Raw genomic sequence first — 15,527 nt, forward strand, 5'->3', positions numbered from 1 at the left:
GTGGAGAAAAAATTGGCAGAATATAAAAAAATCCAATTATCCTGGTTTGGAAGAATTGCATTAATGAAGATGAAAATATTACCAAAATTAATTTTTTTATTCAGAATGATATCATTAAAAATGTCGGAAACCGAACTGAATAAATGGCAACAGCTAATAAATATATTCTGTAATGGAGGGGAAAGAACAAGATTAAATAAACAATTTTGGTATAAAACACAAAGAGAGGGAGGGTTAGGCCTTCCAAATATACGACGATATTATGAGGCTAATCAATTGAGACATGTGATACAAGGTATGTTGGGTGGGATAGATTTAGAATGGTTAGAAGTAGATACAGAGGAAGTAGATATGAGAATATGGAATATATTTTTAAAAGAACTTTACTAGGAAAGAAATAAAAATTATTGGAAACCCACTTATGAAAAATATAATAGAAATATGGTATAGACATAAAAAGGACTTAATAAATGAAGACTCAATAACAACACCAATAATAATGGAAAAGAAATCCCCAAAGAACTTGAAAGGATTGTTAAATAAGGAGTTAAAGGAAAGGAAAATAGACAGAATAGAAGATTGGATAGATGTAAGAATAGAGAAAGAAAATATAAAAGAAAAATTTATGGGAATAAAAATTTAATGGTTTCACTATATGCAAATAGAACAATGGATTAAAAACTGGAGGAAAGGAATGTAGAAAAGAAAAAGTATACACAATTTGAACAAATAATTCAGAAAGGAAGAGAAATTGAAGAAAATGAGAACATAAATGGAATTACTAGTAAAATTTGTAAAATGTTGATGGAGAATAAAGGAGGAAAAATAAAAGGAAATACTTTAAAGGGACTATGGGAAGAAGAATTAGGATGTAAAATAAATTATAAGGAATGGGATAGAATTTGGAAACAAAGACACCTGAAAATTTTATAGATTCGGATAAAAGAAAATTATTATAAGTTGATTTCGAAATGGTACCTGACTCCAGTGAGACTACATAATATTAACAAGAATAATTCAAAAAATTGTTGGAGAGGCGTTTAAGAGGTAGGGTCATATATGCATATGTGGTGGCGATGTAAATATGTACAAAATTTTTTGGGGAAAGTGCTATTAGAAATAGAAAATGTTATGAATATAAAAATAGATAGAAGACCGAGTATAGTTTTGTTATCATTATATAATTCAGAGAAATGGAAAAAAGGAAGAAAAAAAAAAGATTTGGTAACAAGTTTAAATCAAACTTTTTTAAATAATAAATAAATAAATAAATAATAAAACTTTTATTTGTAACCTGCTTTTCTGTGACAAGACAATCAAAGCAGCTCACAACACATTAAAATCCACATTTACAATATTATGTCCCAAATTCCCCCCTTAAAACAGGATTAAACAAGTTACAATTAAAATATCTATTAAAAACACAATAAAAAAATACAACAAGAACAGAGCGGTGGGCTAATACATGATGTGGGGGGCAGTCATTCTGCTTACAGCAGCGAGATTAATAATAGCAAGGTGTTGGGAAATGAAAATATATGTAGAAGTGGAGGATTGGTACAAAGAGGTATGGAAATTAGCTATTAATGATAAATTGACATGTGAGCTGAAAGTAAAAAAAAAGTACTATGGAAAAGAAATGACTTTGAGGGGATTTGGAAAGAATTTGTTGAGAAAGTACTGAGAAAAGAAGATGGAAGATTACCTCCAGAAGATGAACTGAAATTTTGGATGGAATATAAGGATGGAAATGGCTCCGGGGAAGGGGGTCACTGAGGGGTATATAAAATAATTTGTTAAAATGTAATAGAATGTAGGGATATATATTTGTTTATGGAAATATTATAAACAATTAAATAAAAAAACAGTTCTAGTTCTGTGTGAATTCTGTATCAAAACACTATGGAGCACTAAAATATCTTGTCTCCTAGACAAGGGTTTATCAGTCTAATAGGGCAAATAGAAATTGCTCCTACTGTGCTCTGTACTAGACTGATTAAATGCATAGTCTTCATCCAGGTCCATGCTAAATAAAACAGTTTAAAGTACCTGCAAATAATTTGGGTCAACATAGTTATGTTGCAGTAGAACCTATGGCAGGCTGATGGCAATTTAAGACAGAAATAAGGCAAAAATGAGACTGCAGTATTGAAAAAGGTAAGTTGGTAAGTTTCATAAATTGTTCAGTGTCTATCAATTCTCACAGAGAAGCACCTATCCAATTATTATTATTATTATTATTATTATTATTATTATTATTGGTCTTGCTTGTGCTTTGTTGGGTGTTTTACTGGAGGGAAATTATCCATACAAGCAGCTCTGTTAAAGCAGCAGCAAAAAGTTTCACTTCAAATGAGTCAAGCAAAACGTTTCCCATTGAAATCTGGCATATTCTCCAAAGCACACCTTGCTGTGATGCCAGGTTGGCAACCTGGAGATTCTTTTTGCTGATAAAGTTGCTGGCAAATGGAGTTACATACAGAGGCTCACTCATACATCAAGTAGCATAATCAGAACTGGGGCAGGTAGTTCAGCAAATGCAGGTATATGACTTTAGCATTAGCAATAGTGGCCTGTATCTATCTGTCCCTTCATAATCTAACAACCAGATCTGGATTTTGGTGTGCATGAAACTTAACTTGAAAAAGCTTGAGAAGCGGAAGTTAGGAGATTGAATCAGTCACCCTCATTTAACCTCACTGCTGAACTAGGCTCCTTCCATGGCATCTGTCTCCATCCAGTCTGGAAGAAGTGAAAAGACAAGTCTAAAGCCATCGGGCCTTTCCTTAACAAGAAGAGCCTTCCTTCCATGGCATCTGACTCCATCCAGCCTGGAGGGAGTGAAGAGACAGGCCCAATGCCACTGGGCCTTTCCTTAAGAAGAAGAGCCCTTCTTCCATGGCATCTGACTCCATCCAGCCTGGGAAGGAGTGAAAAGACAAGACCAGAGCCATCTGTCCTATTCTTAAGAAGAAGAGCCCTCCCTCCAGTCCATCTGCCATGGTCCAGGCCTCAGAGGGAGAGAGGAACTGTTGGACCTGATCCCCTTCCCCACCACCATTCCCTTCTCCTTTTGTGTCATGTCTTTTTAGATTGTAAGTCTGAGGGCAGGGAACCGTCTAATAATAAATAATAACTGTAAGCCGCTCTGATAGCCTTTAGAGCTGAAGGGCGGGGTATAAATACCATAATAGATGAATAAATCATTGGGTTACAGTTCACAGAATCCTGTTGCTGTTTTTGAACTACAACTCTCCAAATTCCTTAGCCAAATAATAGCAAGCTGGCCAGGGGATTCCGAAAGCTGAAGTCTCAAAAGTAACCTCCCCAAGTTCTGTGCTAAACCTGCTGGTTTCCCCTTTTCAGAAAAGGGCTATTCACACATGGCTCTGGGGGGTTGTAGCTTAGAAATGAAAGGGACACGTTTTTGTTTGATAGTTGAAACAGTTGCTCCCAAACCAAATCAAGTGAAATAGTGTAGCTATTCTACAAATGCATTAATTTTTCTGTAATAAATAAATGCAGTCTACAAATATAAGAGAATTATCTTTTTACTGCCACTGGGAAAACACATTGATAAGATTACAGTAATTCCTTTCCTTTCTGTTTCTCTGAGATCTCCTGTGGCCTCTTTTTCCTCTTTACAGTTAAAACTATTGAGTTGTCAGAGAAGTGTTCTGATCAATAGCTATCTAATGAATGCCTGTCATTGATTTGTACACAATTGTGGGTATAGAAATAATAGCTGTTAGGCAGTATTGTTGTAAAAACAAACAAACACAAAGCATTGATAATAGTTGTTTTGCTATTTTTCTCTCTCCAGCAGATTTTTAAAAGCATCACCAATGAAGATTCGGTTCAAGGACAGGGAAGCAGAAGACTGATAAGTTTCTCATTGTCAGGTATGCTTTACTCTCACATTTTGAAATACTGTTATCAGAAAAATTCCAGAAACCTCAAATCTTTTGGCCTGAATTTATTTATCACTAGTAAGTTTATCCAGCTTGTCCCAGGTTGATGTTGATTATTTTATTTATAAACTTAATGAAACCAATATTTAATCAGTGGAACCTACAGGCTTTAAAACTTAACACTTGGGGCTCTTTCACATTACTCAGTTATAGCATGATTATAGTATTATGGTGAGGCACTAGAGCTTTCTGGTTGGGCATTCTAAATACTTCTCCCTAAACTGCAAATCCCAAAATTCCATAGGATAGAGCCATTATATTTAAAATAGACTCATAGCCCTATAACTATGTAGTGTGAAAGGGCTGCATGTCCCATACAAAACAGACCAAGACCAGAAATTTTCCAATCCACACCCAATAAAAAAACCTGAGGTTTGCCAGCAGGTTCAGGATATCTCCCCAATTTTCCATCAAGTTTGTTCACAATTAGATTGTAATTATGTATTCTAGAGTTAAAAAACAAATACATAGAAATCTGAAGCATTTATTGATATGGCTCATGAAGTAGGTGACCTTTCGTATGATCTTCATTTTGACCTATCTCATTAGAAGGCCCACCTGGTCTGCTGGCTCTCTAACAAGCAGAGGAACACTAAATTATAGTACAGAGATGCTTATAGCTTGCCCTTCTTTGTATGAGCTCAGGAATACATATCCTACATCCGCACAACATCACTATGAGGAAGTTTAAAGTGAGTGGTAGTAACCTGCCCATGGTATCCAGAGAGCTTCATACCTGGGAGGAAATTTGAATCCATTTTCCCCTGTCCCAAGTCCAGAGCTATATAAACTACATTATTTTCTTTTCTCCATAGTGAATGAATTCTACAAAACATGGTTAGTCTCAGTGAACAAACCATTATCCCACTCCATGACTTATTTTGTTTCCCCCCCTTTCTTCTTCAGTTATTCCACAGTCCCACCTCTTTAATTGCTTCCCAACTATTCTTCTATTGAGCTCTACTGCCTAGCAACACAGCCATGTATTGCATTTCTTTCATTGCTAATCCTCCTTATACTTACATCTTCCTGTCTTGCTGAATCTGCTGGAGAATGAGCCACCCACTCAAATGATTTCTAAGGTTCTTAAAACAACTTGTAGAGCATATTAACTTCTATGTTAATTAGGAAGGAACTTATCACACAAGGATCTTTTCTCATTACAATAGTGTTGTTTGTGAAAAATGCTATTCAATCAGGATTGCATTCTTACTTTTTGCATCTTTGGAACCTTCCCAAGATTACGGTGCCCATTTGATTTTAAAGCTTATCACAGATAGCATTTGGGACTTCCCATAGACTACTACCTCCTCCATGACATTATCCCCACTCCTTATCATTTTAGCACACACACAGCTATGTGTGCTCTCCAACAGAAATATAAATGAAAACTATCATACATTTTAAAAGGCTTTTTTTTTCCTGCAGGGGAGGAGCAGCTTTCTGATTGGGATACATCAGACTCTAACTTCAGATGTATTTAATTGCTGGCAGATGAAAGCCAGTAGCTGATCAGTTATCTGTCTCGATGCTGGAATAGGGCTGGAAAAAGAAGTGAAGTAGGGGGACAGTGAGCAACATTTTGGCTTCTCTGACAAGCTGCAGTCATTTGGCAATGGATTTTTTTTTATAGAAAGGAAGGTGTAACTGTTTCTCAGTTATTTTGCCAATTGAAAGGAAATCAAATTGAAATTTCCACTCCTCCTTTTCCCCCGATCACTGGAGAAACATTGACCTTTCCCTACTCAAAGCATGGCTATTGACCATCCATTCACCACCTAAAATTGGCATAAGAGCACAATTGAATTTTTGCACAGGAAATCATAGCATGAATCTATATCTCAAGTCAGATTTGATTCTCTATCTTGAAAGGAAAAAATTGGAGGCATCCCTGATAGATTGACATCTACTCCATTTAATATGTATGTTGTATGAAGTAATTTCACCCCAAATAAAATGTAACCCTCAGGGCCACCTTACCAGTACCGTTAAGAAAGATTTTAAGCAAGACTGCATATTAAAATTATTAAATTATTAAATTTTATTGAAATTCAATTAATACAGAAAAAATACTACAAAAACAGTCAACAATGCCACAATGACAATAAAGACAAAGAGATGAAAAATACTTAAAGGAACAACATTAGACAAACAAAATTAATAAACCTTCACCCTCTTCCCCCATCCCAGTCAACTTTCTGCACATCACTGACTATAATTCATAAATTTATCCACTCAGAACTTAATAACTTAATTATATATACATTTTATCCATATACAGAAAAGAATGTACTCTTAGATATCAAAACAAAGTTGTACGCCTCCTTTTCTTTTCTTAATAAATTCCATGAAAGGCTGCCAGATCTGTAGAAAAATCTGAATTAAATTTCCTTTTATGCAATTTGAAATTTATCTGAAATATATCTGCAAAATCCAGTAGTTTTTCTATCCATTCTACACCTGGGATTTTATTCTGCTTCCAATATTTAGTGAATACCAATCTTCTTGCTGTAACCATATAACATGTTAAGATTCTTTTTTCTCGTTCTATTCCCCCCCCATAATCTAAACATTATTCTGTTCCTAAAATCTTTTGTATCCACTCACTAATTATTAAACAAAATTTCCTAGCCTTTTTACATGACCACCATTGAGGATAGAAAGAATAGATCTTCTTATTGCACTTCTGACACTTTTTGTTTACTCTTTCGGATATATTAACCTACCTGGATATATTGACCCTATCTGGAGTAGGGGGACCTAGAAATGGTGGTACATGCACTGGTAACCTCTCGTCTCAATTTGTGCAATGCCCTCTACGTGGGGCTACCTTGTGCCAAGTTCAAAAGCTTCAACTGGTGCAAAATATGGCAGCCAGATTGGTCACTGGTAAATCCAGAGTTGGCCATATTACACCTATTTTATAATCTCTCCACTGGCTGCCAATTTACTTCCAGATGCAGTACTAGCTGTTGGTTATCACCTCTAAAGCCCTGCATGGCTTGGGTTCAGCTTACCTGCAGGAATGCCTCCTCACCTATAATCCACCCTGCACACTCAGGTCCTCTGGGAAGAATTTACTGCAGCCTAGGAAGACCAGGTTAGCTGCAGTTTCCCAGAGGTCCTTTTCATTGGCTGCTCCGAAAATGTGGAATGACCTGCCAGATGAGATCCATCATATTACCACCCTGGAAACCTTTAAAAGGGCAGTCAAAACAGATCTCTTCCAGCAAGCCTTCCCAGACTGACCTCCCATTAAATTATGACCCGTCTGCTGTTGGCTGTCCTACTCCACTTTTAACTATTTTATAATCATTTAATCATTTGAATTATGTATTTGACTGTTATTATTTTCTTGTTGGTGGAGGGTTGGGGATTGTTTAATTGATTATTTTGTTGGGTTATGTATTGACTATTATCTTGTGTTATGTATTTTTATTTCTTTTTATTGTAACCCACCTCGATCCGTAGGGAGAGGGGGGGATTATTATTATTATTATTATTATTATTATTATTATTAGCTAATTTATCAGGATTAAGGTACCATCTGTACATCATCTGTACCTCATCTTTAAGAAGTTTTCCTTTAAATCATAGCATCTGGTCCATTTCAGCCTCTTCAACAAAACTTTCTCCCATTGTTCTAAATGTATGGTGAGGCCAGTAATCACTCTTTTATTTGTTCATCTTTTGTTTCAAATCTTCTTGTTGTTGTTATCTACCCTCAAGTCAACCTCGACTCATGGTGACCCTGTGGATGTCACTTCTCCAAGATCCCCTATCCTCAACTGCTCTGCTCTGGTCTTGCAAACTCAGGCTCCTGGCATCTCTGATTGAATCCATCCATCTTGCATCCTCTCTTTCTGCTTCCTTCTGCCTTACCTAGCATTATATTATTCAAATCTTAATAATATTTTATGTATACTGGCTGTTAAATAGGGGTCTTCACTATATCAGTTTCTCAAACTCTGTTTCAAAATTAAACATAACCTTATCTTCTCTGTGCCTTTCACTTCATTCATAATATACTAATCATTGCATCCTATTTTCTTCCTCCTCTAACTGCTGTATCTCTTAGAAAATTCCATATTCTATGTTCTATTTCTAATAGATCCTTATACCGGAATCATTTGTGAACATTACCTAATTCTCTACTATAAAAAGCTTCCTGTAGGGATATGCATCCTGGAATTTTACCTCCAATTTTTCACATATATTTCCCCATATTCTAAGCAATGAGGAGAAGCAGATGGGTAGGAAGGAGTGGCCTCTGGCTGCTCCGACCACAATCACACCGCAAGTGCAGTGACCACACAGCCCGCTTCCAACATGGGCCACCAATGCGGTCCCAAGCCAGAAACCAGATCATTCCTGTCTTTTTTGATAAAGTCCAAAGGATCACATTTTGGTGTCAAAGTGGCTTCTGGCCACTTTGAGGGCATGTGTCATATGAACACCATGCCCCCCCCCCCAGTGACCAGAAGCCACTTTATTTGGCCCATGTGTTTCGGGCAATGCTTTTCTATTATTATGGTTTTTAAGCTAAACGTTCATTTTTACTTTACTATACTACAAGAATGCAATGCATTCCAGCCAAATCTCAATTCATGCCCTGCCAATTCTAATATTCTTTAATTTTCTAAGGTAATCTGATCTCTCCTTCACTGCTCTGCTTAATTCCTGCAGCCCCATACCTGTGACCACCTTAATAGAGTCCATCCATCTAGCATGTGGCCTTCTTCTCTTTCTACTTCCCTTCATCTTCCCCAGCATTGTTGTCTTTTCCCATGAGTTCTTCCTTCTCATGATGTTCGATGTACGACAGCCTCAGTTTGGTCATCTTGGTTTCCAGGGAGGTTTCTGGCTTGATCTCCTCTAGGACCCATTTGTTTGTCCTTTCGGCTGTCCATGGGATCCTCAGCACTCTTCTCCAGCACCACATCTCAAATGAATGGATTTTCTTCCTAATATCAGGATAGCTCCTTGGGAAAGTGTGTGCTCAGAAGGATACCATGATTAGTGGTATCAAAAATCACAGAGAGGTCCAGAAGAAAAAACAGGGACTCTGTCTAATTTCCTGCATTAGGTGACTAAAACTGTCTCTGTCGCATAATTAGGTCTAAAGCCTAATGAATCTAATCAGTCTCACTCAGGAACCCCTGGAGCTGTGAGATCTCCATATGCTCTATAACTTGACCAAGAAAGAATATTGGAGAGTGGCTGGTAATTCTCCAATATGGTGTGGACCAGGGAGGATTTTTCCCCCCATTAACACCTTTACCAGGCAAACTGGAAACCTGCCTTGCTGTAGTGATGCATTAATCATTCCCCTTATCCACTTAGCTAGTCTCTCTACCTGCTTTATGAGCCAGGATTATAGATATGATGCTTCGCTAAATATACAAATGGTTGATTTCTCAGCCCCTTTAATTGTTTTATGTACAAGCCAAGAAATTTGCCATATGTTCGCCGTAGGTGTGAGAATTTTCAGATGGTTCATTTGTAAAAAAGTGTTTGCCAGAAGTATGTCAGATTTAGTTGGGGTGTTTTTGTTTGTTTGTTTGTTTGTTTGTTTGGGTTTTTTTCTGAATATTTGTATATACAGAATGAGATATTTTGAGATGGGACCCAAGTCTAAAAACAACATTCATTTATAACAACTTACACACATAGCCTGAAGGTAATTTTATACACTGTTTTAAATAATTTTATGATGAAACAAAGTTGCCATAAGTTGAACAATCAGAAAGCAAAAGTGTTACTATCAGCCACCCAAGAAAAAAGTTTTGGATTTGGGATTTTGAATTTTCTGATAATGGATATTTAATCTGTACAGACATTACTCAATGTGCTACAGTCGATGGCTCTCTTGTAGACAATAATGATTTTTAAAAGCTTACTATAGGATAGTCTTGAGCAAATCACAATTTCTCTGATATTCCATTTCTCAGAGGACAAAATGAACTAAGGATATGTAATGTAACTTATCCTAAACATGTAGGATAGGACAAACACCCAGTCTAAAAATACACATATCTCTAGAATAAAGAAATATATGAAGAAGAGAGAAGTGAACATACAGAGTTTGGAAAGATAGTATAACTGGACCATGATAGGATAGTGTTCTTGGTCCCAGAGCATCGTCTTACTACTTTGCAGGTATGGATTGCTTCAGCATGCGGATATACAAATTTGTCTTAAAAGTAATTTTCCAAACTCAGAGAGCAAAATGGGGGAGCAAAAAGGAAACTACAGAAAGATAAAACATCAGCAAATTGAAACTCATGGGGAATAGTAATTAGTGGCATGGCTTCATGTGGCAGCTTGAAAACTGTGAAGAACTGAACACTCCACAGACAGAATAATTCGGACTTGCACTGACTTGGAGGCTGTAGTTGATGCATGTAATCTTGACTCCTGCTTGTGCTGTAATATTGGCTATGTTTTAATTTGTGCTGTTTGAAGATGTAGACAGGATCCTTGGAGAGGTGAGAGGTGTTTTTAGGCTTGGGTCCCATCTCAAAATATCTCATTATGTGTATGCAGATATTCAGAATGTGGAAAAAAACCTAAATCTGAAACACGTTTGGCATTTCCAAAATCCAAAACACCCAAGCATTTCGGATAACGGATAGTCAGTGTGTAGTACCTCTACTGTCCCTATCATTTATAGTGTTTCAGTTGTGCTACTACATACATCTGGTCACTATAGAACTATTAAATTGCTTTTATTTTATTTTACCTCCCCCCAAAAATATAATTGCCTTCAAATCATTTCCCCATACTCTATTGCTGTTAATAAATTTACTTCTAGGAAATGACCTACTCTATCATTCATGCTAGTGTTTTGAAATGACTGAGAAATGACATAGAAAAATATAGTTGCTTTGTCTATTGTCTTTGTGCTCCAGTGATCTGTTTCTGAAAAATTGCCTGACATTTTCAAACTGATTGATATGCGCCACTTGTTTTAGGGAAAGCTATGATTTATGAGCAATCAGAGATGATGTATGGTATATTAATGTCATTCATCAATAGGTTTGGGTTTAAAAATATACACAAAGAATGTTAACTGCTCTCTCAATTTTTTACAGTTTACACTCACCCAAGAAATACTCTAGAGAAAACCAAAAATGTAATGAACTGTTATGCATTTGTGTTATTAACAAAAACTTTACTGGAATTCAGTAGCCACAAAGAACAAGCTTAAAAAGTTTAGATGGGTTTTAAAGGTATCTTTGGGGGGAGTAGTTCTATTGTACCTTTTTGGAAATGCAAGACCCCAGCGGAAGTCAGAATTCCGCAAATGAAGCATGTGTGCGCACCCCTGCCTCCCTTCCAATGCCTTAGATAGCTCTAGCAAGCTGAGGCACGGGAAGGGTGAGAGGATTGCACGCTTATAGGTCCCCCGCTTCCCTTCCATTGCCTCAGATAGCTCTGGGAAGCTGTCTGAAGCATTGGGAGGGCGGTAGGAATGCATGCTCATGGTCCCCCACTTTTCTTCCAAAGCCTCAGGCAGCTCTGGGAATACTCCTCCCTTTGTGAGGAGGGGTGAAAGTAGTGTGCGCATGCCCTTCTGGCTGTTTCCTCCCTCCTCAGCTTTTCCTCCGCTCCCAGGGGAGGGAGGGAGAGAGGAGTATGAGTACACGTGTGCACAGCTAGGGACTCGCGAATAATCAAATCCACGAAAGTCAAGGGTCGACTGTACTGTCACCTGGCAATGAGACACAGAAGTGAGCAGAAGAAGCTTGATGGTATTTTCTTGTGTCAAGTCCTTGACTTCTTTCTTGAGCACCAAGAACAAAGAATTAGTGGATGCTGGCACTGTTCTGGTTGCTCATTGCTCAGACTGGGAGACTAAGGAAGATTTGCAGAACACATGAATGCAATGGCGGCAGAGGCTCTCTAGCTGTACCTGTCCAAAGCCTTAGAAAAATATGGAGGAAGTGTGTGTACATGTGTGTGTGTTTTAAATTCTTCTTTCTAGGAGCCTTTTTCATGCAAGCTACCAGAGACAATGGGGGGCTCCTCCACAGTTTTTTTTCCAAGCATCTATTAATCTTGTTTTATCAGTCTGCAAAGTTGCTCTTTTAAATGGGGCTGTACAAACTGCACATGCCTTTCTCCTTTTCCCTACCCTGGGTCTTGTATGGCTCAGCTTCTTGCATTCTTTAAATAATATCCAAGCTATATATCCAAGCTATATAGAACTTTATAGATCACAGTCATCTGGGAAGCTAGGGTTAAAAACTCTATTCAGCCATGGAAACCTCTTTCAGTCTTAGAGGAAGGCTAAGTCCCTTTGAACAAATCTTGCTATGAAAACTGTGTGATAGGTTCACCTTAGGGTCTTCTTAAGTTGGTAACAACTTGAAGGCACACAGCAATGAACACAAACAGCAACTGCAGAATCTTGGGCCCACTGATGTTTTTGAACATTTATCAAAAGTCCCCATGTTCAATGTTTTACATGAATCTTAATAGGATCTTACTAAGGCAGTCAGCAAGGCAGATTACATACGTCCAGGACTAGGCACAATTGGCATGTAAGCTTTCACTATGCATATTCTTCCCCAGCATCAAAACCTAGGTATCCAGGATCAACCCCGAATTTAGGAATACGCTTAGATTTCAAAGTCTCATATCCCAATCCAGCACATGCTGAATTTTGGATGACTGGGCATCCTCAGATCTTGGATGAAACAAATTATCTTGACCTGTTTCATTCTTGTTTCAGTATGATATTGAGATGGTCTTCATTGCACTGTTTGGTTACCTAATTCAGATGAAAGACAAGCAGATTGCTATCTTGTTGAGTTTCTTTATCTCTTAGGAGGCAGACTGTTAAATTGTGAGAACGGGGACCTTTTGTTGAGCCCCATTTGTGATACATGGTAGAGAGCCACAGAGATCCATCTTGTCTCCCTTGCAGTTCAAAATCTCTATGAAGCCACTATGAAATCCTTAGGCATTTGGGGACCAGATGCCATCAGTATGCTGAGGACACTCAGCTCTGTTTCTTTATGTTGCTAGGGTGCACTGAGGCTGTGCGTATGTTAGACCAATGCCTGCTTACTGTAATGGGATGGATGTGAGTTAATTATGACACTTCTGTGGTTTGGTGGTTCTCAGGTCCATGAAGTAGTTCTGCACTTCTTGAGGCAGCAGGTGTATATATAACTTTGGAGTAGCTCAGAGACACCAGCTTTGACTGGTTTGTCAGTTACAGCCTTTCTAGGGCGGGAGTAATTTAATGACAATAGTCCATGCACTAGTAACTTCTTGCTTTGGCTATGGTAGCATATGCCAAATTGTTTCCTATGCTTTTAGTCTTTTTAATTATTCTTACTGTTTTAAATTATTTTAAGTTGCTAATAGGCAGTTACATCCTCCTGCAATTGCAAGAACTTTTTTCACTAATTCAGAATGTTGCTTTGAGTATTGATGCGGCAAAGAATGTGAGTCCTATGTTTTAAAACTAAATACCGTATTTTAAAGTTATAATTAAAAAATGAGAAAAAACAGGGTTAAAATTGTTACTAATAAGGCAGTTCTGTCTTCTACAGATTTTCAAGCTTTTGGTCTTAAGAAGGGCATGTTCTTCAATCCAGACCCTTACCTGAAGATTTCAATCCAGCCTGGAAAGCATAGCATCTTCCCAGCTCTTCCACATCATGGACAGGAGAAGAGATCCAAGATCATATGTAACACTGTCAACCCCATCTGGCAAGGAGAGGTAAGCCTTTTAAAATTATAAATACACAAATACACAAACATTCTCTGCAAACACTTTAACCCCCCCTCCAAACCTGTTTGTGGGGAGGAAGAGGATGCTCCTAGGAAAAGAGAGTTTGTTCTCACTGGCACAGTGCAATCTCCTTGCCTCATACAATATATACATGTGCCTTCTATGAGTATGTCACTGCCTGGAGAGTGGGTTCAACTCTACCTGGAAGTGATAGACTCTTAGTTGAGAGTCATTCTTTGGTGAGTGCATGATGGTTGTGATGATTCAGGCAAGAGGGAAAGCCAGTCTTGCATATCCACCCATTGGCTCTTCTTATTTTATATCTCTTGGAGCTGAGATCTGATCTAGAAATGAATTCTGAAGCTATGCTCTGGGAAGTCCCAGTTCAAATTAAGTCCTGCTCTAAGGGATGTCTGTTAAAAGGAGAAAAATATAAAATAGAGGAAGTGGATGAATACTGAGTGGATATGGCAGATGAGAGGTGCTTTGTATCTAAGAAGTATATATAAAAATAGAACACAAATACAGTTAAAATAAAGAATGGGATTGGAGAGAGTGGCAGGAAAGGAAAGATATGAGGAGAGGTGGCAGGCTTGTTGACTAATATATTTGACTTGATGTCTCTTCCTTGTATGAATAATACAGGCTGCAGTGGAAAACATTTTTTTAAATATTGTAGCTGTTTTTAGTTAATTTTGAGGGCTGAATTTGAAAATGAAAATAAAAATGTTGTATCACACACAGCCCTTTCACAAATTCAGTATTTTTATCGGTTAATTTCTTACTCAGCTTTGATTAAGGGCAGATGCTGATTTTCCAGTGCAATTTCTTTTAGTGCTTTTGAATGCATTTTTGTGCTTCGTATCAGCAAATTAAAATCTTTTCAAAAGTCTCATAGAAGACCTTGACCCCTTCCTTACTCTTTGCAGGATAATTCTTTGTAAGATCATTTCATTCAGTCATATATTATACAAAATAGAAACATCAAAGTAAGTTGTGAAAACACTGTACATGATGGAGCAAATTTTTGTATTTAGAATGCCAAATTCCTATACAAACTAGCATACATTATTTTTACAAATGTTTATGACTCTTAATTTTGCAGGCCTGTATAATAATATTCTTGCCATGTTCTTGCTGTTGTTGGCATCATCTTCAGCATTATCAATTTTAAAACAGCTGCTTTGAGAAACTGGTCTAGCCTTCCTTAACCTAAAGGGAGCCCTGGTGGTGCAGTGATTAAATGCTGGTACTGCAGCCACTCCTTCACAGCCACAAGGTTGTGAGTTCGTTTCCAACCAGAGGTTACAGGGTCGACTCAGCCTGGCATCCTTCCAAGGTTACTAAAATAAGTACCCGGCTTGTTGGGGGCAATTAGCTTACACATTGTAAACCGCTTGGAGACTGCTTAGTTCAGTATGAAGCGGTATAGAAATGTAGCTGTTATTACAGTGTGCCCTTGGCATATGTGCCCTCATTGTCCATGGTTTTAAGCTTACGTGGATGGTGAGAGACAAAATGGGAGCAAAGCACCATTCAACTCAACAGGACTCCAGCATACGCAAAATTTGCCTTACGTGGGGGGGGGGGTCTAGAATGGATCCCTCACATATGGCAAGGGCAGACTGTACTATAATCTTCCAGATTTTGTTGCACTAGAAAACCCATATTAGATCTGAATGTTGGCCTTGCTGGATGGAAGTAAAGAGAGTTGTAGTCCAAAACATCTAGAGTAGTTTTCCCAAACTTTGGTCCTCCATATGTTTTGGATTTTCATATTCAGAAGCTCCAGCCAGCTTGGCCAACAG

At 37.8% G+C, this 15,527-nt stretch overlaps 1 protein-coding gene across 1 annotated transcript in view; it reads left to right on the plus strand.

Moving 5' to 3' along the window:
- HECW1 (HECT, C2 and WW domain containing E3 ubiquitin protein ligase 1) overlaps nucleotides 1–15,527 on the plus strand; it is a 249,198-nt gene that overhangs the window by 121,843 nt on the left and 111,828 nt on the right. The window contains exons 5-6 of the mRNA XM_042473588.1: nucleotides 3,824–3,902; nucleotides 13,538–13,707. Coding sequence (XP_042329522.1) covers nucleotides 3,824–3,902; nucleotides 13,538–13,707 — 249 coding nt within the window. The remainder of the gene's footprint in view (nucleotides 1–3,823; nucleotides 3,903–13,537; nucleotides 13,708–15,527) is intronic.

The sequence above is a fragment of the Sceloporus undulatus genome, chromosome 6 (genome assembly GCF_019175285.1).
Source record: "Sceloporus undulatus isolate JIND9_A2432 ecotype Alabama chromosome 6, SceUnd_v1.1, whole genome shotgun sequence".
Classification (NCBI taxonomy): domain Eukaryota; kingdom Metazoa; phylum Chordata; class Lepidosauria; order Squamata; family Phrynosomatidae; genus Sceloporus; species Sceloporus undulatus.